General features: G+C 39.5%; 1 protein-coding gene across 1 annotated transcript in view; it reads left to right on the top strand.

Annotated features, from left to right (window-relative positions):
* The window catches only part of abca7 (ATP binding cassette subfamily A member 7), a 38,033-nt gene that overhangs the window by 6,116 nt on the left and 9,271 nt on the right, over positions 1–22,646 (top strand). Inside the window, exons 7-36 of the mRNA XM_088005070.1 lie at positions 294–491; positions 1,698–1,790; positions 1,911–2,148; positions 2,465–2,604; positions 2,695–2,811; positions 2,919–3,116; positions 3,264–3,469; positions 7,085–7,261; positions 7,510–7,732; positions 7,808–8,029; positions 8,416–8,620; positions 8,830–8,943; positions 9,974–10,145; positions 10,298–10,429; positions 11,399–11,538; positions 11,652–11,789; positions 12,752–12,996; positions 13,071–13,128; positions 14,442–14,644; positions 16,098–16,230; positions 17,321–17,466; positions 17,823–17,947; positions 18,031–18,141; positions 19,179–19,371; positions 19,511–19,605; positions 19,901–19,933; positions 20,364–20,469; positions 20,886–20,960; positions 21,053–21,222; positions 21,964–22,141. Of these exons, the coding sequence (XP_087861196.1) occupies positions 294–491; positions 1,698–1,790; positions 1,911–2,148; positions 2,465–2,604; positions 2,695–2,811; positions 2,919–3,116; positions 3,264–3,469; positions 7,085–7,261; positions 7,510–7,732; positions 7,808–8,029; positions 8,416–8,620; positions 8,830–8,943; positions 9,974–10,145; positions 10,298–10,429; positions 11,399–11,538; positions 11,652–11,789; positions 12,752–12,996; positions 13,071–13,128; positions 14,442–14,644; positions 16,098–16,230; positions 17,321–17,466; positions 17,823–17,947; positions 18,031–18,141; positions 19,179–19,371; positions 19,511–19,605; positions 19,901–19,933; positions 20,364–20,469; positions 20,886–20,960; positions 21,053–21,222; positions 21,964–22,141 (4,584 nt within the window). The remainder of the gene's footprint in view (positions 1–293; positions 492–1,697; positions 1,791–1,910; positions 2,149–2,464; positions 2,605–2,694; positions 2,812–2,918; positions 3,117–3,263; positions 3,470–7,084; positions 7,262–7,509; positions 7,733–7,807; positions 8,030–8,415; positions 8,621–8,829; positions 8,944–9,973; positions 10,146–10,297; positions 10,430–11,398; positions 11,539–11,651; positions 11,790–12,751; positions 12,997–13,070; positions 13,129–14,441; positions 14,645–16,097; positions 16,231–17,320; positions 17,467–17,822; positions 17,948–18,030; positions 18,142–19,178; positions 19,372–19,510; positions 19,606–19,900; positions 19,934–20,363; positions 20,470–20,885; positions 20,961–21,052; positions 21,223–21,963; positions 22,142–22,646) is intronic.

Here is a 22,646-nt window from a genome sequence, read left to right as displayed (position 1 = left end):
GTGAAATAATATCCAATAATCTCTTTGATTTCAGTGTGATTTGCTAGTAAAAGGAACATTATCACAGGAATCAGTGTAGGTGTTTATTTAGACCAAGAAATGGTTGAAATAAAGGAAATCTTTTGAAAATATTTTTTTATCATTTGTAAGAAAAGATGGTATGAAAAATGTTGCATTTTTGAGCAATATCTGCATTTTAGAGCATATTGAGTCATGTGCAGACATTTTCTCCACATCCTCATAGGTCAACATGTTAAAATCAACTCAACCAACCAAAGTTTTCTCCTTCCCAGGCTTTGCTGACTGGAGTCCAGATGCCGCTGAAAGTCTTGGTGTGCAATGCAACCCTGCTGGGAGAGCTGCTGTCTGTGGACGGAGGAGCCGCCAACATGGCGGCTCTTCAGAACGAGCTTTGTGCGCTTCCTGCTGGTGCCCTGCGTGACGCTGAGCGCCTCTTCCTCTCTCAGCTTGACATGACCAAGTTCCTCACAGTAAGTGAGATTTAAGTCTGTGGAAAACAAAATGCAGCTTTTAAATTATGCTTTTTTTTATTTATTGAGGAAAAATTGCTCCAGACCAACATGGTGAAAAACTAACTCCCCTCTAAAGCTTGTGACTGGTCATGCTACTTATGGCTCCAATGGCCTCCATCAGGTGTTAGCAATTACTTTAATTTTGTGTTTTATTGCTGTGGAGGAATGTTGGCGCTCTGTGAAATCGTTTAATTGACCTCATTCCCAGGATCAACGCCGTGTGTAAAGTCGCATCTCAATCGGATTAAAGTTCAGACTTCCTCTCAAATCCTAAATTTGTTTTTCTAGATTTGCAGGTGGGCTTTAGATTTTTATCCTGCTTTAGAACCCCAGTTCACCAATTTAATCTTAAATCTGCAGTGTGTAACTTTTATTAAAAAAAGGTAGTTTTTTCCGTATTTGTAAAAACTGCCACCATGTGGCCATGTGTGAAAGTTTCACAGATAATCTGTGAAACTTTCACAGTTTTTCCCCCAAACTAACAGACTGTTGAGTAAAGCTGTTGGATGCAGGTAAAGTTAGCTAAAAAATGACTAGCTAGCTAATATCAATACAGCCCCTTAAGCTTGTTAACAAGCAGCTTGGAGGCTACTGGTGTTGTTGTCTATGTTCAGCTATGATTCATTTTGCCCCCAATAAAGTTTATTCCCCCCCTTGTTCGTCTGGAGCCGGGGCAGAGTATAACAGGGACTCTCTAAGAACCCCCCCACCCCCTTCGCTCACACACATCGTTCAACCAGACAGCTATTTGTAAGCCATAGGGGGCCCCAGAAATAGTTTGGAAACTACTGGGGGGACCCAGGAAAAAAGTTTGGGAACCACTGGCATAGTGAGTTTTAACAAATATGTAAAAAAGTGTTGTTTTATATAAAAGTTACATACTGGAGCTTTAAAGAGTCAAATTATCATTTAAAATTTTGACTTTAATGAGGTAAATCAAGTAAATCCTACTAGGATTTACTTGATGATCTGAGTGATTATTACACAGTGTAATAAAAGGTGTTTTATTACACAGTGTAATAAAAGGTGTTTTATTACACTGTGTATTGAGTGAGCTGAAAGAAGAGACATAAAAGTGGAAATTTAAAATATATATATTTTTGTGATGAATTCCCTCAGCTCATCTTCCAAAACTTAATTAAAACTTTTTTTAATGTTTGACAGAGAGACCGTCTAATTGGCAGCGCCGATGAGCTCAGGATCGTCAGTCAGGCCATCAGCTCGGTTTCCCAGGAGCTCGCTGTCCTCATAGACGATGTGAGAACATTTTTACTTTGGTGTATCGATAATTTGTTCATATTTATCACTGCTTCATATTAACTTGACGTTTCCTGTCACTTCTTTTCCCCTTCTGCCTTTCATTATTCCTTCCCTCAGTTGTCCTCCCTTTCCAGTTTTGCAGAAATGAACGCGGCTCTTAGTCTTCTGTCTCCTGAAAACCGCACAGCTCTGCCCAGAGAAAGCTTCAGAGCTTTTTCAAGGATCATGTGCGGCCATCCCAAAGGTGGCGGTGAACGCATCCCGTCGCTCAACTGGTATGAAGACAACAACATCAGGTCGTTGTTAGGCAGAAACGACACGGAGGATGTGGTGCTGGACACCGACAACAACACAAGTAAGACGCTTTTCTGATCAGGGTTTTCAGTGCCTTTATTCTTAAATGGAAACCTTTGCTGATTAGTATTCGCGAGGTGAAGATCACAGATGCATCCATCTTCTTACCCTTCAAATTTCTTTTTGTTTGAAAGTTTTTACCACCTAACAGGCCTTTTTTTATTTTAAGCCACAAAGAAAAACCAAATCTATTTGTAAGACTTCCTGCATTTATTATGTTGTGTTTTTTTGTTTGTTTTTTTTAGCCAGTGATCTCGTTCTAGTAGCGCCATTTTGCTTGGTTAAAGTTTCTCCTATTTTTTTTTTTACTTCTTTAGCACCTTTTTGCAAAAGTTTGATTCAAACCCTGGAGTCGAATCCTCTTTCTCGCATCGTATGGCGAGGAATTAAACCTCTGTTCATCGGGAAGCTGCTGTACACACCGGACACTCCTGTAGTTCGACAAGTCATGAAAGAGGTACCAAACTCTTGTTTGTCTGTTGCACAAGTCGTTATTGTTGTTTAGGAAAATAATCCTTTCATTCATCTTTGACCCGACTTTCTGTAGGTGAACAAAACATTTGAAGACCTCCAGATTCTTCAGGATCTGAATGATGCCTGGATGGAGGTGGGACCAGAAATCAAGAACTACATGGAGACCAGTGTGGAGATTCAGCTGCTGAAGGTTGGATTTGTCCTCTGTTGATATGCGGCATGAGGGATTAGAGTGTAACGACGCATTTCATGCTGGAAAGTCTTTGTTTAAACCAGCTTCTTTTGTGTTTGCAACAGAATTTGCTGAGCCGTCCAGAAATTGCAGTCTTGGTGAACATGCGTTTGGAAAACACAACGTGGACGGCGTCGCGGATTGTTCGTTTCCTGTCCACGCCGTCGCCGGACACGCCGAGGAAACCTGGAGCGCCGCCGACCTGGCTGGACATCTACAACAACATTGGAAACACCATCGGCACGCTTTCACAAGTCTCCAAGGTTTCCACATTGTTGATCTACGCAATACAAAAGTTTTGAATCACATCTGATATTTCAAAAAACATATATGTACATATATATATATAATTGAATATTATGAAGATATGAAATAGTATCTTTGCTGTTTTCTGTGCGTTTTCTTGTCAGTGTTTCAGTTTGGACAAGCTGGAGGGTCTGGACTCGGAGGGTCAGCTGATCGACAGAGCTCTGGAGCTGCTGGAGGACAGGCAGTTTTGGGCAGGTGTGGTTTTCCTGCTGCCCAACACGTCCTCGTCGCAGCTCCCGCCCCACGTCACCTACAAGATTCGAATGGACATCGATGATGTGACCAAGACCAATAAGATAAAAGACAGGTGCTGAGGATTCTTCTTACATTTAAGCCTTTTATGCTTCTGAGTTGGGATGTTATCTTTTTCCCCCGTTGAAATAATAAGGAATTATAATTATATGTTAAAATACTAGAAAATTCCGCAGAAATTTTAAGGGGCATGCCAAAGTGTGCCCGTCGGTTTTTAATCAAGCGTTCTGATGCAAAAAATTAGCATTAATGCTAAAGAAAGCTTCAATGTAGTCAATAACCTGTGGTGAGTCAGAAACATGTTGACTAAACTGCACCTGTACCATTCAGTATGTTGAAATTAATGCATAAGCCAAAATGCTAATATTAGCGTGAAGACTAATATTCATGTAGGATGTTAGGATGTGCACTGCCTTGCTGCGCAAGGCAGTGCACTAGTGGGGGCAGTAAAATGCTAAATTTTGTGCTAATGTTGTGCACAATCTTGTGCTAATGTTAATGAACTGCCTTGCTGCGCAAGGCAGTTCACTATCCTGAGGAAAAAAAATGCGAAAAAAGCTTAATATTATTGCAACGCCTACGGCGTTGCACTAGCATGAGAGGAGTGCAGCAACTCTTTGAAGCAGTTAGTTTTTCTGATCAAAGCGGCTTACTGTTCAGCATCCATAAGAGCAATCCAAAAACTTTTTGAAGCATATAAGAGGGCAATTTCTTGTCTCCGATGGAACCACGATTTAAATCTGTAGTTCTCTCTGCACTAACCTGAGAGAAAAACATAATAAAGGCCTGAGAGGAATATTCAGGCTTTTATTTTGAAATTTTCAGTAAGCTTCATTTTAAATGGCCACACTAATCCCATGTCTAACAGTGGTTGGGTTAAACCAGTTTATATATAAAGCCCAGAACATTCTGCCCTGTCTGTAGTTATAACATTCTGCTCACCTTCTTTCTGTAATAAGTCAGAGTTCCATCATTATGTACTTCTTAACTGCCAGCTCAGCCCTCCTTTGTAATGATTGAGGGTTCCACCATGTTGACCTTCCGACCTTCTGCTCAGGCCTCTGTAGTAAAGTGTTCCATCGTGTTTAGAACTACAAAGATGGCGTTTTTGTAGTCCTAAGGAGCAGTCTGGCTTTTGTCTGTGTTCTGTTGCTATAGTGACCAAGCCTCCCCCTGTGTTTCTCCAGACAGGGGGAGAAACAATTCTATGTGTTTGAGCCAGCCAGTTTCACTCCAAAAAGCTGTCCGAACAACTCCTTTCCATTCGGGAACCGTGATACGTATTCGAAAACCGTTTGAAGCATATGAGAGGGCTATTTGTCGTCTCATTTAGTACCGCGATTCATATCTGTAGCTCATTCACAGTAATTGCAGTGATGAGAGAAAAATGGTGTGCGCTGAGCTCAGAACTTTTTCAGAAATGTATGTAAAAAGAGCAATTACATGATGTAAAAATTGTCAAGGCTTTTATTTTGAAAATCTTCAATAAGCTTCATTTGAAATTGCCACACTAATTTCATGTGTAATAGTGATCAGGTTAAATCAGTTATAAAATGCTCAAAGCACAAGTTGTTTATAATACCAGCCAACTCCTCCTCTGTAATAATTGAGTGTTCCGCCATGTTGTAGTTCTGACATGCTGCTCAGGCCTCTGTTTTAACTGAGTCTTGGCCATAGATAGAACTACAGTTATGGCAGTTATGGCTGCTGGTTTGTAGTCCAAACCAGCAGATTTGCCTTTCTCTGGATTCTGTTGCTATAGCGATTGGCCCTCAGCCAACTGCTGTGTGTGTGAGACAGAAAGCTGGGGAAGGATTTCAATCTTTGAGACAACCATGAAATGCTAATGTTAATGAACTGCCTTGCTGCGCAAGGCAGTTCACTATCCTGAGAAAAAAAAACATAAAAAAAAGATTTTCATTTTTGCATCGCCTACGGCGATGCACTTTTGTCAGTGCAATTTTCAGAGTTTTATTTTGAAACTTTCAGTAAACTTAATTTTCATAACCACACTAATCCAATGTGTAACAGTGGTTTGGTTAATCCACCTGTATAAAGCCCAAAACAGGAAGTAGTTCTAACTGCCAGCTCAGCCCTCCTCTGTAATAATTGAGTGTCCCGCCATGTTGTAGTTCTGACCTCCTGCTCTGCCCTCTGTATTAAAGTGTTCCGCCATGTTTAGAACTACAGAGTCTTTGTAGTCCAAACCAGCAGCTGTGCCTTCCTCTGCATTCTGTTGCTATAGTGATGAAAGTGCCCTGTGTGTGTCAGGCTTATCTATCTTTATGAGACACCCAGTCAGTTTTAATGGAAAAAGCAGTCCGAACGACTGCTTCCCGTTCAGGATCCGTAAGGCCGATCCAAAAACCGTTTGAAGCATATGAGAGGGCTATTTGTCGTCTCATTTAGTACCGCGATTCATATCTGTAGCTCATTCACAGTAATTGCAGTGATGAGAGAAAAATGGTGTGCGCTGAGCTCAGAGCTTTTTCAGAAATGTATGTAAAACACTGGGGAGCAGCATCAGTTATCCTGTCCCAAAACTTTGCTCTGAAGCACCTAGACCAAAAACCGTAAGCCCTAGGGAAATTTTGAAAACATTTTACCGGAGCAGGCATTCGTATCAATGTCATGACCGACTTTCATACCAATAGAGCAATTTTTGCACCCATGAGAGCGATTTCAAAATTATTTTGGGGTCAAAATTCCACTCTTTTTCTCACTCTAAAAAGCGGCAGTTGGTTTCAGTTACACTCTAAGGTTTCGGCAGTTGGAAATTTCGCTCGTTTTTCGCTTTTTACGTCGCCGTCGTAACTCCGATCCCCAATAAAAGTAATAGCTCCAATGCCGGGATCGAGACACACGTTTTGATACCACTTTTGTGGGTGGGCACGCAGCGGTACGAGCCGCATTAACGGTAATGGAAGAAGTTGTTATAATAATAATAATATCCAGGCGTTCTATTGGGTGTAGAACAATAGGTGCCTGCCATGCAATGCATGGAGGCAGTGACTGACCTGCTTCGCAGGTCAGTCACTGCTCTCCTTATGCATTGCTAATGGCATGCCCCAATAATACCTTTAAAGAAAACACAGAGCTGGTCCTAAGACTACCACAATTACCGACGGCAACAGAAAAAAGGGGGAGGAGCTATCAGTTACCGGTTACTATGGTAACCACCAACTGCCAAGAGCAGCAACAGAACTTAAAACACCAATAAATGTCTGAAGAAACAACTTGTTGACTAAACAAAATAAATTCAAAGAATTTTTTTTTTTTGACAAATTTCAAATTGATAATATTGTAAAAATGAAACCCTGTTACATGTCTAGCTGCTAGCTAGCTAGCCTTTTGCATCTATCAGGGTAAGTGTAAATGTATTGCCAGTTTGCTGGACGATCTTTGTACCTCTGTTGCCAACCTTTACGATGCCACATTCATTCTGTTCAAAAATACTTGGCACTACTACTATATAAAATATTCATAAATGTCTTAAAAAGTCTGAAATTCAAGTTGGTGAAACATGCAGAAACGTTATAGAACATTTTTGTAGTTGGTCAAAAACAATAAATGCGTCAAGGATCAGAGCAGTTTTTACTCAGCATTATGGTTTGTTTGAAGAAAAAGAAAAATCTGATTTGGTTTTAAAAATGTATTTTTTTTTTTCCAGGTTTTGGGATCCGGGTCCAGCTGCCGACCCGTTCGACGACATGCGCTACATTTGGGGCGGTTTTGTCTACATTCAGGACCTGGTAGAGAGAGCTGTGAATTATGTCCTAACTGGAGTTAAACAGACCACCGGCATCTACGTCCAGCAGATGCCATATCCCTGTTATGTGGATGATGTGTGAGTAAAGCCGTTAGGCATTCACCAGGGCCCCAAAAATGTAATAAAAATATAAAAGTCATTAGAAATGCATCCTGATCTTCCACATTAAGTATTAACATGCATGTAGTTTTGTTTACAGAGTTTTGAGCAGAGGGAATTTATCCACACATATTTCTTTTCTCCAAAAAGAAAGAAATCAGAAAACTTATGTTTTCCTTCTTCCTCCTTCGTAGCAGGAGTAACTGCATTTGACGTTTTTCATTCAGCTTCCTTCGAGTGCTGAACCGCTCCCTGCCTCTCTTCATGACTCTGGCGTGGATCTACTCGGTGGCCATGATCATTAAAGGCGTGGTGTATGAGAAGGAGGCCCGGCTGAAGGAAACCATGAGGATTATGGGTCTCAGCACAGGAACGCTGTGGCTCAGCTGGTTCATCAGCAGCGTCGTCCCCTTCCTGATTTCTGCTGTGCTGCTCATTGGCCTCCTTAAGGTTTGGCAACTTTTCTGCTCCCATCAGTATGTTGCTGTACGGTGACTGCTAAAACTCTTCTCTCTCCTTTTGTAGTGGGGGGATATTTTGCCTTACAGCGACCCGACTGTGGTCTTTTTTTTCCTCACGGCGTTTGCTACCGCCACCATCATGCAGTGTTTCCTCATCAGCACCTTTTTCTCCAAAGCCAACCTGGCTGCTGCCTGTGGAGGGCTCATCTACTTCAGTCTCTACCTGCCCTATGTGCTGTGTGTCGCCTGGAGAGATCACCTCACCACCACACACAGGGTCTTAGCTGTGAGTCTGCTTCTAAAGTTCAATATTTACTATTTTTTTATTTTATTTGATTACTTACATCTGCCTGATTTTGAACAAATTCTGCCCTCATTGAACTTAAAAACTAGTGATTCTTATTGAACAAAGTCGCAAACTTAAATGTGTTTTACTGAGAGATTAACGTGCATAAAGTATTTAATGATTGTGAAATTGAAGAAAGAAAAGAGTGGACGGAAATCTCCTGCATAGGGTTAAAACGATTAAGCGTGATTATTTAAATAATCGTCAATCATTAAATTGTTAACTGGAGTATAAAGAATCAATAATGATGTTTGTGTATTTAAAACGTTAAAGTTAAAAGCTTGTGAATACTTTATTAACAGCATGCGTTTCCTTGTTTCTGTCAGAGTTTCCTGTCTCCTGTGGCCTTTGGTTTTGGCTGTGAGTATTTCTCTCAGTACGAGGAGCAAGGCGTGGGGATCCAGTGGTTCAACCTGCGGACCAGCCCTGTGGAAGGAGACTCGTACAGCTTCACCACCTCCATATCCATGCTTTACGTAGACGCCTTCATCTACGCCATTGCAACCTGGTACATTGAAGCAGTGTTTCCTGGTAGGACACATTTATGTATTTATAGTAGGTGTTTTGTGTATTGCTAATATTTTTGAGTTGTGGTCAGGAGCCACACTTTTAACACCCCAGCATTAAAGAGATCAGTACTGTTTGTGTCATAGTTAAGAATATTGTTGCAATAATTAAACAAAAAATACCCAGTATTATCGTTTTGGTGTGAAGACACACGTGTGTGAATGTATTCTCAGGTCAGTATGGCATCCCCAGGCCTTGGTACTTCATCTTTCAGCTCAACTACTGGGGTGGGATTCCTTTGGAAGCAGGCATGCCGATCCCTCCAGCTCCCACCCATCAGGATGAAGGTACAAGAAGCGGCTACGCTTCTGAAAGGAAAGTGAAATTTAAAATGTCAAGAGAAACACAGCTGTAGCTTTGCAACTCTGTGATTTATAAGACTGCACTGGCGGTTTTCTAAGCGTAAGCCCATTAAGTAAATTGTGGTAACAGGCTGAGAGTGTAAGCCAGTTAAGCAGTAAGGCCTGGGAAAACAAGGCCTTACTGCTTGTAAGGCAGTAAGGCCTTAAATTTAATTTGAGTTTTCATCTTAGTTTTTTTTTTTTCTCTTGTGAAAATATAACTGTTGTTTCCATCTTTATTTGTTCTTAGTCTAGTTTTCAATGATATTGAAAAGTCTGAAAATTGATATGGGAGAAAAAGAAACGTACAAAAACGGTTTCCTACGGCATTATATACATTTCTGTAAAATAAGAGAAATTAATTGATTTATGTTTACAACTCAAGTTTTTACCAAGCATTAATCAGTTTGGTTATCAGGTTTGTGACTGAACCAATGATTAAATAAATAAACACTTGATTAAAAACTTAAAGGTTTGTTTCAACAGCTTTGTTTGCCTCTAAACCTCTTTAGATCAGAGTTTTAAATTGGACCTGTGAGAGTTAAACTGGGTTTTAAATTTTAGCTGTCTTGACCATGGCAGCTAGAATTCTGTGCTCAGCCCCGTTACCTAGCAACCCCAGCCAAGCCCCTCACGGTTACCTAGCAACCCAATCAGCTCCTACACATTTGGCCAGCTGGTTTTACAGCTGCTGGAAAAGACAAATGTTTTGTTGTTGACTTAAAATTCAGAAACAACTTTCTGCATTCTTGTTGGCTGTGCAGAAGGGTCTACTTCTGCTTTCCAGAAATATTTGGATTTAAAGTGACAGAGACCCTAAAAACAGTTCGTTCTGAAAGAAGATGAAGCTAAAATCTCATTATATAAGAGTGATTGTGCAAAAAATGAACATAGTTATTTTATCTTGTTCAAGGAATCATAAAATGCCATCTTTAAATTCGCTTGCAACCTTGAGGATGTCTATATCTGTGTTCAGATCACATTGAAGCAGAACCCAACAATATGAATCTTGGCGTGAACATCAGAAATTTGGTAAAAATCTACAAGAAGGGAGGGAAGATTGCTGTCAACCATCTAAATCTGAAGTTTTTCGAGGGGCAGATCACCTCCTTCCTTGGCCACAACGGAGCCGGCAAAACCACCACCATGTGAGGCTGAAACTTATTTCTTCTGTGAAATTTACTCCAGAATGACCTGAAAGTAGTGAATGGATGATCAGAGCAAGCTTTTGTTTTAGACTCATTGTGTCTAACAGCAGAGATTATGATTTAATTTATTGTCTGGACATTTATTCTATCAGATCCGTCCTGACTGGGCTGTTCCCGCCCACCTCTGGGACCGTGTACGTGAAGGGCATGGACATCCGCTACGACATGGACATAATCCGGAAGACGCTGGGAGTTTGTCCGCAGCACAACGTCCTCTTTGACATGTAAGGATAAAAAATTTAAAGATTAAATAGGCATTATAGGCAGGTTTTATATGCTTCTAAAGTCTAAAAACGTATTTGAGTGCATAAAGTTGGGTGATAATAAATAGCAGACTTGGATATTCTTGAAGGTTTATTGGTTTAGCAAAAACACCATGTCAATTAGCTTGTCACTAATTAATTAATGATAAATATTTTTTTAAGAGCTGTTTTGGTTACAGAGATTTGCTAATTTGTTTTATTTACAGAGTTTGTGTGTTTTTTTTTTTATCTCCATTTTGTTGTTTATGACATTAAATTTATTTATTTATGTATTTTTTCTTCCAGTTTAGAATGTTCTTTACAAAATTAAAGTTTATTGATCTTTGAGAGGGTGAACTTGCATTATTATGCCATTATCAATATATCGCTTAAAAACATCTGATGCTAAGCTGTCAGTATAAATAGTTGGTTTTTGTCCTAAATGCCCTCAAATCTGTTAAATAAGTCTTTCTACCACATTTTTCTCAAACGAAATGTCAATTTAAATGTTTTTAAGTTGCTTCTAAAGTGATTAATGCAGTACCTGCATATTAATGTTCAGATCACATTTACAAATGTAAATAGTGTCGATAACATCTAAACCAGGAATCTGCAGCCTTCGCAGTCCAAAAAAACTTTTTTCCTAGGTTTGTATAAAACTCATTTAAAGCCACAAACGGTTCTTATAGTTTCCTTTTTTTATATACCTAAAGCGTAGGCTGCTTTTTGTTTCTTGCGACAAATGTTGAATTCAGATGTAAAAAAAAAAAAGATACTGTGTTAAAGACTTCAAGCTTTTTCTGTCAGATTTGTAAAATGTATTGAACCATTTCTAAAACTTGACCTTATTCATGGGTTGTAAAAAAAAAAAAGTCTAGGAAAGGTTCAACTGAAACTTCAAGTAGAAATTAATTTAATTTCAGCTTTTTCCTCCCTCTGTTTGTCGCTCAGGCTGACAGTGGAGGAGCATGTGTGGTTTTATGGCTGCCTGAAGGGTTTGCCTGAAGAACAGGTGATGGCTGAAATGAGCGCTCTGTTGGAGGACGTCGGCCTCTTGCACAAGCGTCATGATCAGACCAAAAACCTCTCTGGTAGAGTCACCGACTTCAACTCCAGAATCTAAAAATGAATCAAGTCTGCACTTACATGAGTTAGATTTGTTTGTTTTTCTTTTTAAGAGGGAATTGTTTTGTGTTTGTCTCAGGTGGAATGCAGAGGAAGCTTTCTGTGGCAATCGCCTTTGTTGGCGGCTCCAAAGTGGTCGTCCTGGATGAGCCCACAGCTGGCGTCGACCCGTACTCCCGCAGAGGGATCTGGGATCTGCTGCTCAAATATCGCGAAGGTACCAGTGACTGTCACCAGTAATGAGAGGCGAGAACAGATGAAGACGCATTTTAACAGCTGAAGTTCAGCTGAGTGATAAATCGATTACATCCTGTCGTTCAACTTTTTGGTTTTAAAGATTTAGTTTATGGAAGTTTATTATTGTTGTTTTATTTTCTTGGGTTTCCATTCTTCAGAGTGATGTCGGCACGTCCAGAGCCGCCATCTTGTTTGACAAATGCCTCTTGCAGTTTTTATTTATTTAGATTTTGAATTCAGGTCAACTCTACGACAGAACATTAGACACTCTACAGTTTTAATTACAAGGATACAGATTTATTATTGTCTCCTTGTTGAAGTAATGTATGAGAATATATGAGAATAAAGTTTTAAGTGGTAATTTTACTTCTACAGAAAAATATCAAAAAATTTAAATTTCAAATGAAGAATGTTGGAAATGTTTAGTCTTTTAACACATCAGCACCCACTTATAGTCAGAAGCAGGATTTTGAAATGATTGTTCAAACGACTGAGTGGGTTAGGTAAGGTCCTCAAAACTCCACAAGCTTTTTTGTTTTTATTTAAAACAACTTTTTTTCTCATAGTTTTAAGACATTCCTCTGGTGATATTGCAACTTTATTCTACTGATATCATAGCTTTCTTCTCATAATTAAACTGGCCACAAGACTCAAAAGAGAGGGATTGAAATTAAAGCCACTTTTTGAAAACACAGATTTTTTTTTTCCAGAAAAGAGAACAAGAAAAATAAAATCTTATTGAAATTGTAAATCGGATCCGTTACAGAAAAATTACAGATTTTATTTTTCACTCATCTTGTCCAGTCCTAAGCTGAAACCATTCGCTAACAATGAGCAGATAAGTTGTAAAACACAATTTAATTAACTAAACATGAATAAACTGACTGAAATGGCATGAACATGTGAACATTAGTCATGTTTGTTTCTTTTTCAAACCGTCAGATCGAACCATCATTCTGTCCACTCACTACATGGACGAGGCGGAGCTGCTTGGTGACCGCATCGCCATCATCTCCAAGGGGAAACTCTGCTGCAGCGGATCGCCGCTCTTCCTCAAATCCAAGCTGGGATCTGGTTACTACCTGACCTTGGTGAAGAGGGAGGAGCTAAGCACCAGCACTCCCAGTTATTCCAGTATCTGCACCAGTGCCAGCACTAGCACCAACAAGCTACCTCCTTTAGTAAAGGTTTGCTTGTAATCTGAAATTGGGTCTGTGGGCGTGTTTTTAAGGACGGGTTCTAACTCTGCTTCATGTTTCAGGACAGTGAGTCGTCACTGAGTGAAGACACCGGACTGGGAAGTGAGGACACCAGTTCCTGTGAGTATTCAAGGATGTCTGAACTTCCTTAAAATGACTTAAATGTGTCTGTCTGAAATAAGGCATTAAATTATATTAAATTCATTGAATGATCGTAAGTTGGCCCGAGTCTTAAATTTTGTCATGGGAGGACTATTTAATGTATTTGCTTTTCTTGAGGGACTTTTCTGTCAAGGTTACACTGCAAAAACACAAAGTCTTTTTGTATTTTTTATTTATTTTACCAAATATCTTAGGTCTGACAGTCTGAACCACCCAAACTTGAAATAAGACAAAACTAACTTACAAGTAACTTTTAAATGAGACGCATAAGCCTGTTATGTAGTTAAGTACAAATTCAATAACATTTTATTTAAAGGGATGTGCATCAGACTGACATAAAACTGTCATAAACATGACATAACATCTGTCATGAACATGAAGGAGTCTTTATGAACGATTACGACTGTTGTCCTGAAGTGTCATTTGGTAAAAAATGACACTTTTAGTGCAAAGTTCCATTAAAACTTGCAATAAAAGTCAATTACAGGAGCCAACTTTGCAGCGTCATTATTTAGCGAATGACACTCACTCATAAAGACTCCTTCATGCTCATTACAGGTTTTATGTCAAGTTTATGACAGTGTCATGTCACTCTTATGCACACCCCTTCAAATAAAGTGTTACCAAAAATTCTTTCATATTGATAAAGTTCTAGTTCTACTGGCAAATTATTTCCCATATAATCCCATTTTTCCTATAAGTGAAATAATTTGTTATTGGAACGAAGACTTTTCATCAGTGTGAAGGAATTATCTATCTATATCTTGTCTCATTTCAGGCTTAATAAGAGATTTGCACAAAAACTAGACTAAAAATGATTGGTAAGATATTGTGTTTTTACAGTGTACCAGGAGCTAGCTGCTAATATAACTTAGCTACCTAGATTAAATTTTTTACCTTCGTTATGGGTAAGTGCAGTTGACATTTGTTTTCGCCACTGTCTGTCTTGTGCTGCGACATATCTGAGGCTACGTGCAAGATAGCTTTTAATCCAGGCTCTATGGGGTTAAGGCATAAATAGGGTGACAAACACAAAGCCTGGTTCAGTTTCTGCTATGCAGCAAGTTCCCCAAACATCCCTTATATTTATGGTTTTTCGGTCTGAAATTTTATTCAAGGAGGTTTAAAAAAAGGTCTTAATTTGGTTTTCAGGAATCTGCAGCTACCCAGTACTAACCGGCCCACTGACATCCAGAGTGACCCAGAATTGTTGTTAATGTTTTATTCATATGAGAACCAGTTTCTTGTCAGATTGATCATCTTTCTGGCAGACATGGCAGCTCTGCTGGCGCTGGTGCAGCAGCATATTCCTGGCGCCAGGTTAGTGGAGGAGTCTAGAAGAGAAGCCGTGATCAACCTGCCGCAAGCAGCCGCCAAGGACGGCAGTCTGGGCCTCTTCCTCTCCAAACTGGACGAGCGGCTTCCAGAGCTGGGCGTCAGCAGCTACGGTCTGTCAGACAGCACGCTGGAGGAGGTGGGTCATGAAAAATGACCGGTTACTATGAAACTCAGGATACCTTCACAACCAAACTCGGATATTTCTGCCCATACGTGACTTGTATGACTTTTTCCTGGCATTCTGAGCGGAACCAAATACATTTTTTTTCACCCAAAAAAATCCAATTTCAGCCACTTAATATTTAATGGACTATCACTGTTAGTTGTTACTTATTATTATTATTTTTACTTTATTTATTTATTTTTAAGTTTTGTTGTGTGCTGTGCTGCGACAAACAAAATTCCACCACCTTTGGGGATCAATAAAGTATTATCTTATTATTTGTGGGACTAAATTGCAAATGCATCAGATTATTTTCGAAGCGTCTGCAGTCTGAGCGGTCGTATCGCATTTAATCCGACTTCTATGTCATCTAACTCCACAAGTGGCATTTTTTAAAAATTCACCAAAGAAATGTTATGTCCCTGGACTTTAGGCATTAAATGTTAATTTTTTGGGTTTTTTTTTTTAAAAAAAAAGGAATTGAATTATTAATGTATTTCTAATGCTGCATAGAAAAGACTTAAGTAGGTAAATGTAAAATCTGCAAAATGTGACAATATTTTTTATCTGATTAAATATCAGAATAATTCATACATTAATTGGTTACTAAAATAATTGCTAGTTGCAGCCCTAGATTATTTATAGATGATTCAGCTTTCAAAAGTATTTAACAAAGAGGAAGCTGACTTTGAATGCAACCAGTAAAGCTGCCATGTTGCAACAAAACGGCAGGAGGAGAAGCAGAGTTGCACCATAACATAGCAGTGCAGCTTGTGTCTATGAAGAGTCGCCCTCTGACTTCACTTGGTGTGTGTGCGTGTGTGTGAGAGCAAGCACAACAGCGTCTTATCACGAAAGCTGGATATTTATGGAGCGGCTGTGGTCTTAATGAGCTTAGTAGGTTTATTCTGAATGAGTTAGACACACTAAATGGCTTTCTGGTGAGTTTTAAAAAGCTGCTGTGTGGGTTTTAGCGCCACCAGGTGTCATGCAGCTGTCTTGCATTATTTCCCTGATGTTAAAAATATGCTAATTATGATTTATGTCAGAACAGTGCTTTAAACTTGGGCCTGTAACAGGAGACTACACTGCACTAAGTCCAGCTTTTAGTGCAAATATTTTAATACATTTGAGAAAAAGTTACTTATAAAGTTAATTTTCTCTTATTTCAAGATGTAGAATCTTGTTTTAAGTAAAAATTCCTTAATGTAGATGAAAAATTACTTGTCCCAGTTGCAAATGATTTCACCTATGACATGAGGAAATGTCTTATTAGCAGTGAAAAGAATCTGCCAGACAAACTAGAACTTTTAAAATCAATATTAAGGAAACTAGAACAAAAATACGTCAAGCTTTAGATTTTTTTTTTGAGTGTATTGTACCACCATTACTTCCATTTTTACTCAGTCATTGTGCTGTTTTTCAGATCTTTCTTCGAGTGGCGGAGGAAACCGGAGTGGATGCTGATCCAGCATCGGAGCAGCCAGCAGAAGAGCCCAGTGGCCCGCAGCCATCGGGGCAAAAAGCTCAGGATCCATCTGCTGAGGAACCAGAACCAGGTGGGAACTCCATCACTCAAAGCCACTTCTGTCCAGATTTGTACTGTGAAGATCAAACTGGTCTAATGTTTGACTGAAAGTTGGACATTTTGTTTCCAAAATGCTGCCAGGAAGGAAAAGACTTCGTAAGAAAGGTACTTAAAGTTTACCACTTTTGGACAATCCTAAAAGGAAGCAAAAGCGTTTGTTTTATAAAACTAGATTCCCTACCTGTTCAAGATGTGCTTTTGTTGATCTTGCATCGTTAAGTTGCTGCAATTTTAAAGGAATTTTTATTAAAATTTTATTTGGGTCGACTGCGGTCAGAGTTCCCCCTGCAATCCGTGGGTCGCTGGTTCGATTCTCAGTCAACCCGCCTTGCCGATGGCGTGAAATGCCAGCCTCGTTTCTGTCTGACGATTATCCTGTAACTTGCTATCATCAGTGTATGGATGTGTGGTGTGGATGGAAATGACTGATTTCCCTTTAAGGCATCTTTGAGGACTTGACTAAGAAATCAGTGAAGTAGTTGAACAGATCAGTTTGCAGAATGACAGCCTGATCTTGGTTTGCTGTCTGAGCTTCAGGTTAAGGTGTTATATGTCGTCCTTTAGGTAAAAATAGCTGTAAAATGTATATAATGTCAAATGTTGGTTTTTATGGTGGTGAAAGTTGCTGCAATGTTGTACAAGAGATGAATGAGAAATGTTTTAGTGTTCAAGAAGAGATATTGCAGGTCCAAGATATTCTCAGTAAGCATCTCATAATTAATCATTTAATTACATGATAAATTTAAATGAGCCCAATTATAATATTTTATTTATGGATTCAGTTGTGTGTGGTTTTATTTATTGTTTTTGGTTGTTGTGTTTTATTTTAGTTATTTAAAATATCTTCCAGTGACAGTGAAGTGTTTTATACAAACTTGAAGTTTATTGGTCTTAGAGGGAGCTAACTTGGATTATTATGTCACCATCAGTATATTACTTGAAAATGGTCCTAAAACAAAAAAGTTATGATTTATCACAATAATTCCTGGGAAAATTTGTTTTCTCACTCCTTTATCCTCCATATGCATCAGTGAATTTTTACACCTTGTTTTTTCTTGCAGAACCGAAGGAGACGGACCCGCTGAGTGAAGACGGGCGAGGCGGGATGCCGCTGACCGGCTGGTGGCTGACGTGGCAGCAGCTCCGAGCGCTCTTCGTCAAACGCTGGCTGTACGCTCGACGGAGCCGCCGGGGGCTCTTCGCTCAGGTGAGACAGGAATTTAACTATTTATTTTAATGCGTTGCTAATATTATATAAAAAGTCTTGAATGGAAAACCTGCAGAAAGTGATTCAGTTAATCCCAAGAGTAATCAAGTACTACTATGATCATCAGTTGCACTAAACCAGAAATTTTTAAAGTTATAGTTACTTGTGGATGATTTCAAAGCTTGCACAGGCGTTGCCGGGCCAACCAGATGAACAAACTGGACGTTAACAACTAAATCTGTGAACGAGGCCATTTAAAGTCTCTCACAGAAATAGATTTGAGGTTAGGGTTAAGCATACAATGTCAACGTCTTGCTTGTTGACAGAAGTACTAACCTGTTTGATTTAATTTTCAGATTGTTCTGCCGGCTGTGTTTGTGCTGATCGCTCTGCTCTTCAGCCTCATCGTTCCTCCGTTCGGGAAGTACCCCCCCCTGGAGCTGCAGCCCTGGATGTATGGAGATCAGTACACCTTCTTCAGGTGAGACCGAACGTTCCTCAGCCATCCAGGTACATCAGTCAGTGGCTGACGCATTCACCCACCTCCCAATTTAATAATTTCAGCAACGACGATCCTGGCAACCCAGCCATGGAGAACCTGCTGGAGGCTCTGCTGGACCAGCCGGGTTTTGGCACCAAGTGCATGCAGAGAGAAGAGCAGGACGACAACAAAACGTAACATGATTTCTCTAAACATGGCAAACACCAAATGTGCTGGAGCTCCACTAGGGTTGCTAGGTAACGGGCGGGGCTCTGGTAGGGTTGCTAGGTAATAATGCAGCGACTTAACAATCTGCAGGCTTTTGAAAATGCTCATTTTGTGTCATTTAGAGGGACTCGACATGTCTCACTGTGAACAGGTTGCTTTAATATTGCCCGTAAGTAAGTAATGTCCAACGTTTGGGACATTTTCTCTCGTCAAAGAGAGAAAATGGTCATTAAATGCAGGTGGATCTCACTCACTGATGTCAGTTTATTTGTCACGCTGTGTGAAACGGTTATCGTACACTGACAACATGCCAGACAACATTAAAACAGCAAGGTACAGTATTTTCCGGACTATAGAGCGCAACTCACTATAAGCTGCACCCACAAAGCTTTTTTTTTTTTTAAACTGGATACTTACATATATACGCCACACGTACATATTATATAAGCCGCTGGTATCTCCGCTGCTCTCTGTTTTCCATAATAAATCTGCTATTAAGGACGCAGCCCAGCGGCTTTGTTTCCCTCCTGTACTGCCAGATCGATAGCCTTCAAAATAAAAGCTGCATCATATGAACTTCTTCATGCGGTTTCCATGATGAGGGGGTATGAGTTTGAAAACATTTCTCCGTCGTGCCTGCTGCTAGCATGTGCTTGTTCTAAATGTAAATTAGCACTTTCTTCTTTGGTTTCCAATTTTAACTTCCAATGATTCTCTTCCTGCTAAAGCGCCCCCTGGTGGTTGAATAAAAATCCACAGAAAAGCCGCACCGGGCTATAAGCAGCGTGGTTCAAAGTATGGGGGGAAAAAGTAGAGGCTTATAGTCCAGAAAATACGGTAAATGTATTTTAACCATACATGGCAACCAGTGAGCGTTTACAGGCAGTCAACAAATGATCCCTCTATTAGATCCCATATTTTTTTTTTTTTTTTTTAAGAGGATGCAGCCGACATTTTATGTCTGCAGGCATTCTTTTGAACCCAAATGTTCTCCCCGCTGCAGGAATCCTCAGTGTGAACCTGAGAGGGGGGGCCTCTTCATGCGGCCCCAGTTGTCGTTCTCCACCTGGCAGATGCTGAGCCAAGGCAACTGGACCAGAGGCAGACCTTCCCCAGAATGTCAGTGCAGCACGGAGGACTCCCGCCGGATGCTTCCGGATTGCCCGGACGGCGCCGGTGGGATTCCCCCTCCACAGGTGGGTCATCTGGCTCCTGATTGGGTTTTACTCGGGTGGAACCACATAAACGCTGACCTTTCTGCTTCACAATGAAACTTACTGCGTCTTATTTCAGTAGTTTCTCCTTGTGTTTTTTTATAACTTGTTTTAATTTCAGATGAAGAGAGCCACTGGGGATATTCTCCAGAATCTGACGAGGCATAACATCTCAGATTACCTGGTGAAGACTTACCCGCAAATCCTCAAGAAAAGGTGGTTTTTAAACTAAGCATTTAATATGAAGAGTTTACAGAAAGCAGATAAATCTGAGGGTTTATGTTTAATTTGCTTAGTTATTGTCATCTGATCTTGTTCATAATAAAAATCTAAAGCTCACTTCAAGACTGGAGACTATTTGATCACTTGTTTTGGCAATGATTTTCTTCTTATAAATATTTATATTTTACAATGTTTTCGTAACATTCTGCAGAGTTTAACTTATTATTTTATTTTTCTATCAATACATGAAGTCTGAATGCTAATAGAGTTTAGCTTTGTTTCCCTTCAGCCTTAAAACCAAGAAGTGGGTGAACGAATTCAGGTGAGAATTTAAGCTTTCTTTTTTAAAAACAACTAAAGATACAAATTTTACTCTTGTTTTAAGAAGTTTTTTAAGGTTCAATTGTAGTAGGATATATCTGCTACTTTTAAAAACACCTCAAATTAACTTTAAAAAAATTCTTTACCATTTCAGGGTGTAAAAAATAATGATTGGGAAACATTTAAAATTCATGTTTACTGCAGATTATAGCAAAACTAATTATGGAATATTTTAATTAAAAAGAGAGTCTAGTGCAACTACAGATGTCCTTCATATAAAAATTAGAGAAATACTATCTTGTAAACTCATAAAGATAATTTATTTTTGTCTGAACTAAGAGTTCATTTAGACTAAATGATTAAATTAATTTGACTAGCTGAAATCAAACTACAAGGTTTGGCTAAAGCAATAATTTTCTGTTTTTTTCCAGATATGGAGGCTTCTCTCTCGGAGGCAGCAGCAGCCAGAATATCTCTCAGGTCCAGCATCTCCAGGACTCCATCATGGCAATCAGGACTCGATACCAAGTAGAACAGGTGCACAACATACATACACACATACACACATACACACACACACACATACATATTTTTTTTTTCTTTTTTAAATCCTCTTTTTTTTTTTACTTGTTTTTGCAGTTTTAGAAATATTGAACGTTCAACTAACAAAGTTACAGAGCATCTAGTTGGACAAGAGCAATTAAATGATTAAAAAAAAAAGTAAAACCCAATGTGAGCACGTTCACAATAAAAAAAAAGATAATTACATTGATCGTACATTTTAGTCCATTATAGTATTGATTTCCATTATCACCTCCGACCAGTAGGGTGCGATCTCTCCCAAAAACATGACAACGTCCTGGAGACACATTCCCCCTGTCCTTTTTAGTGTCATTACATTATTTTTAACCTCGTTTATATCTCATGCCTAAACGTGTTTGTTCGGACCACAGGGCAGTTCACTGGATCGGCTGCTGAAGAAGCTGCCGGGGTTTTTGGGAGAAATGCACACCGTAAACAACGTCAAGGTGAACAGTTTCTCTCGAGGTCGTCTTTCCCATCGTCTCCTACTTAAAGCATCGTTCTCTTTTATGAGTTTTATTTGAATTTTCCATCTCAGGTGTGGTACAACAACAAGGGCTGGCACGCCATGGTGTCGTTTGTGAACGTGATGAACAACGGCCTGCTGAGAGCCAGTCTGCCGCCCGGACCGGAGCGGAGGAGACACGGCATCACCGTCTACAATCACCCGCTCAACCTCACCAAGGAGCAGCTTACTGAAATAGCAATGTCAGTGAATATCAGCACAAAGTCTGGTGATGCAGAACGAAATAGAATAGACTTTATTGATTCTCAAGGGGAAATTGCTTATTTGTTGACAAGCTCCTCCATCAACGGCTTTAAATATTAATGATACAAATATAAGCAAAAGAGATCAAGTTTATAATATATGTATATATTTATATACATAGCATTAATGTAAGTCACTGAATGTGACTGAATATAAATAAATAAATAAAAATACTTGTATCTGGTAAACTAACTAACTCCACTGGAGTAGTTATACGAGGAAATGCTTAAAAAAAGAGGATTTTTAATTGTACAAAGATACAAATGTTGGGAGGAATAAAAAGCTTTTCTAACACTTTATTTGAAGGGATGTTCATAAGCCTGACATGACGCTGTCATAAACATGAAGGAGTCTTCATAAATGTTTATTACATTAAGTGTCTTTTGGTAAATAATGACACTTTTAGTGCAAAGTTGCATTAAAAGTCCACTAAAAGTGTCACCTTTGCATTAAAAGTGTCATTATTTACCGAATGGCAGCAGTCAAACACATTTACAAAAACTCCTTCATCTTTATGACAGTGTCATGTCAGTCTTATGAACATCACTTCAAATAAAGTGCTGCCAAATCTTTCACAGAAAACTAAATGTAAAAACTAAACGTGGATCTTTAAGTTTAAATATTTTTCTCCAGCTGTTTGGTCTTTATTCTTGTGTTTTTTTTCTTTCTTCCCATTTCAGGATGACGACCTCAGTGGACGTTCTGGTTTCCATCTGTGTAATCTTCGCCATGTCCTTCGTGCCGGCCAGTTTTGTTCTCTTCCTGATTGAGGAGCGAGTCAGTAAAGCCAAACATTTGCAGTTTGTCAGTGGAGTGAAGCCAATCCTGTACTGGCTGGCCAACTTCGCCTGGGACATGGTGAGAGTTCAGACAGCTTCAGAAAATCTGCAACCACAGTTTAGTTAAAATTTAGCTACGCTGCTTTATGAAAGAGAGTTGGAGTTTCATTGTGTTCAAATATTAATAACATTAAGAATAAAGTAACTAATAAACACTTTATCAGCATGAACATCATATCATGATACATTTAACCCTTTCTTTTTTCCAGGCAAAAACAAGTTCAGTTAAGGATTAGAAGCATGACTTTCAATTAGAGAATTAGAGGTGTGCCGATTGATCGGCCACCGACCATAATCGGCCGATTTTCGTGAAAAAGTGTATGATCGGTGATCGCGATCACGGTCTTTTGTTGCCGATCACACAAACCGATCACCTGCATGTCATTTCCCAGCCTGCCTGTGCAGCTGGTCTCCTCTTTCCTTCACTCTGCGCAAACGCGCAGCAACAAATCCTAAGCGATGTGTAACGATAACGCACTGAGTGAATGGGGAAGTTTGCGTGTTGCGCGGAAAATTGAAGCAAG

Source organism: Poecilia mexicana, unplaced genomic scaffold (genome assembly GCF_051168715.1).
Source record: "Poecilia mexicana isolate PSO_F unplaced genomic scaffold, ASM5116871v1 scaffold_4, whole genome shotgun sequence".
In the NCBI taxonomy this organism is placed as follows: domain Eukaryota; kingdom Metazoa; phylum Chordata; class Actinopteri; order Cyprinodontiformes; family Poeciliidae; genus Poecilia; species Poecilia mexicana.
This window is presented reverse-complemented; position numbering and strand designations above follow the sequence as displayed.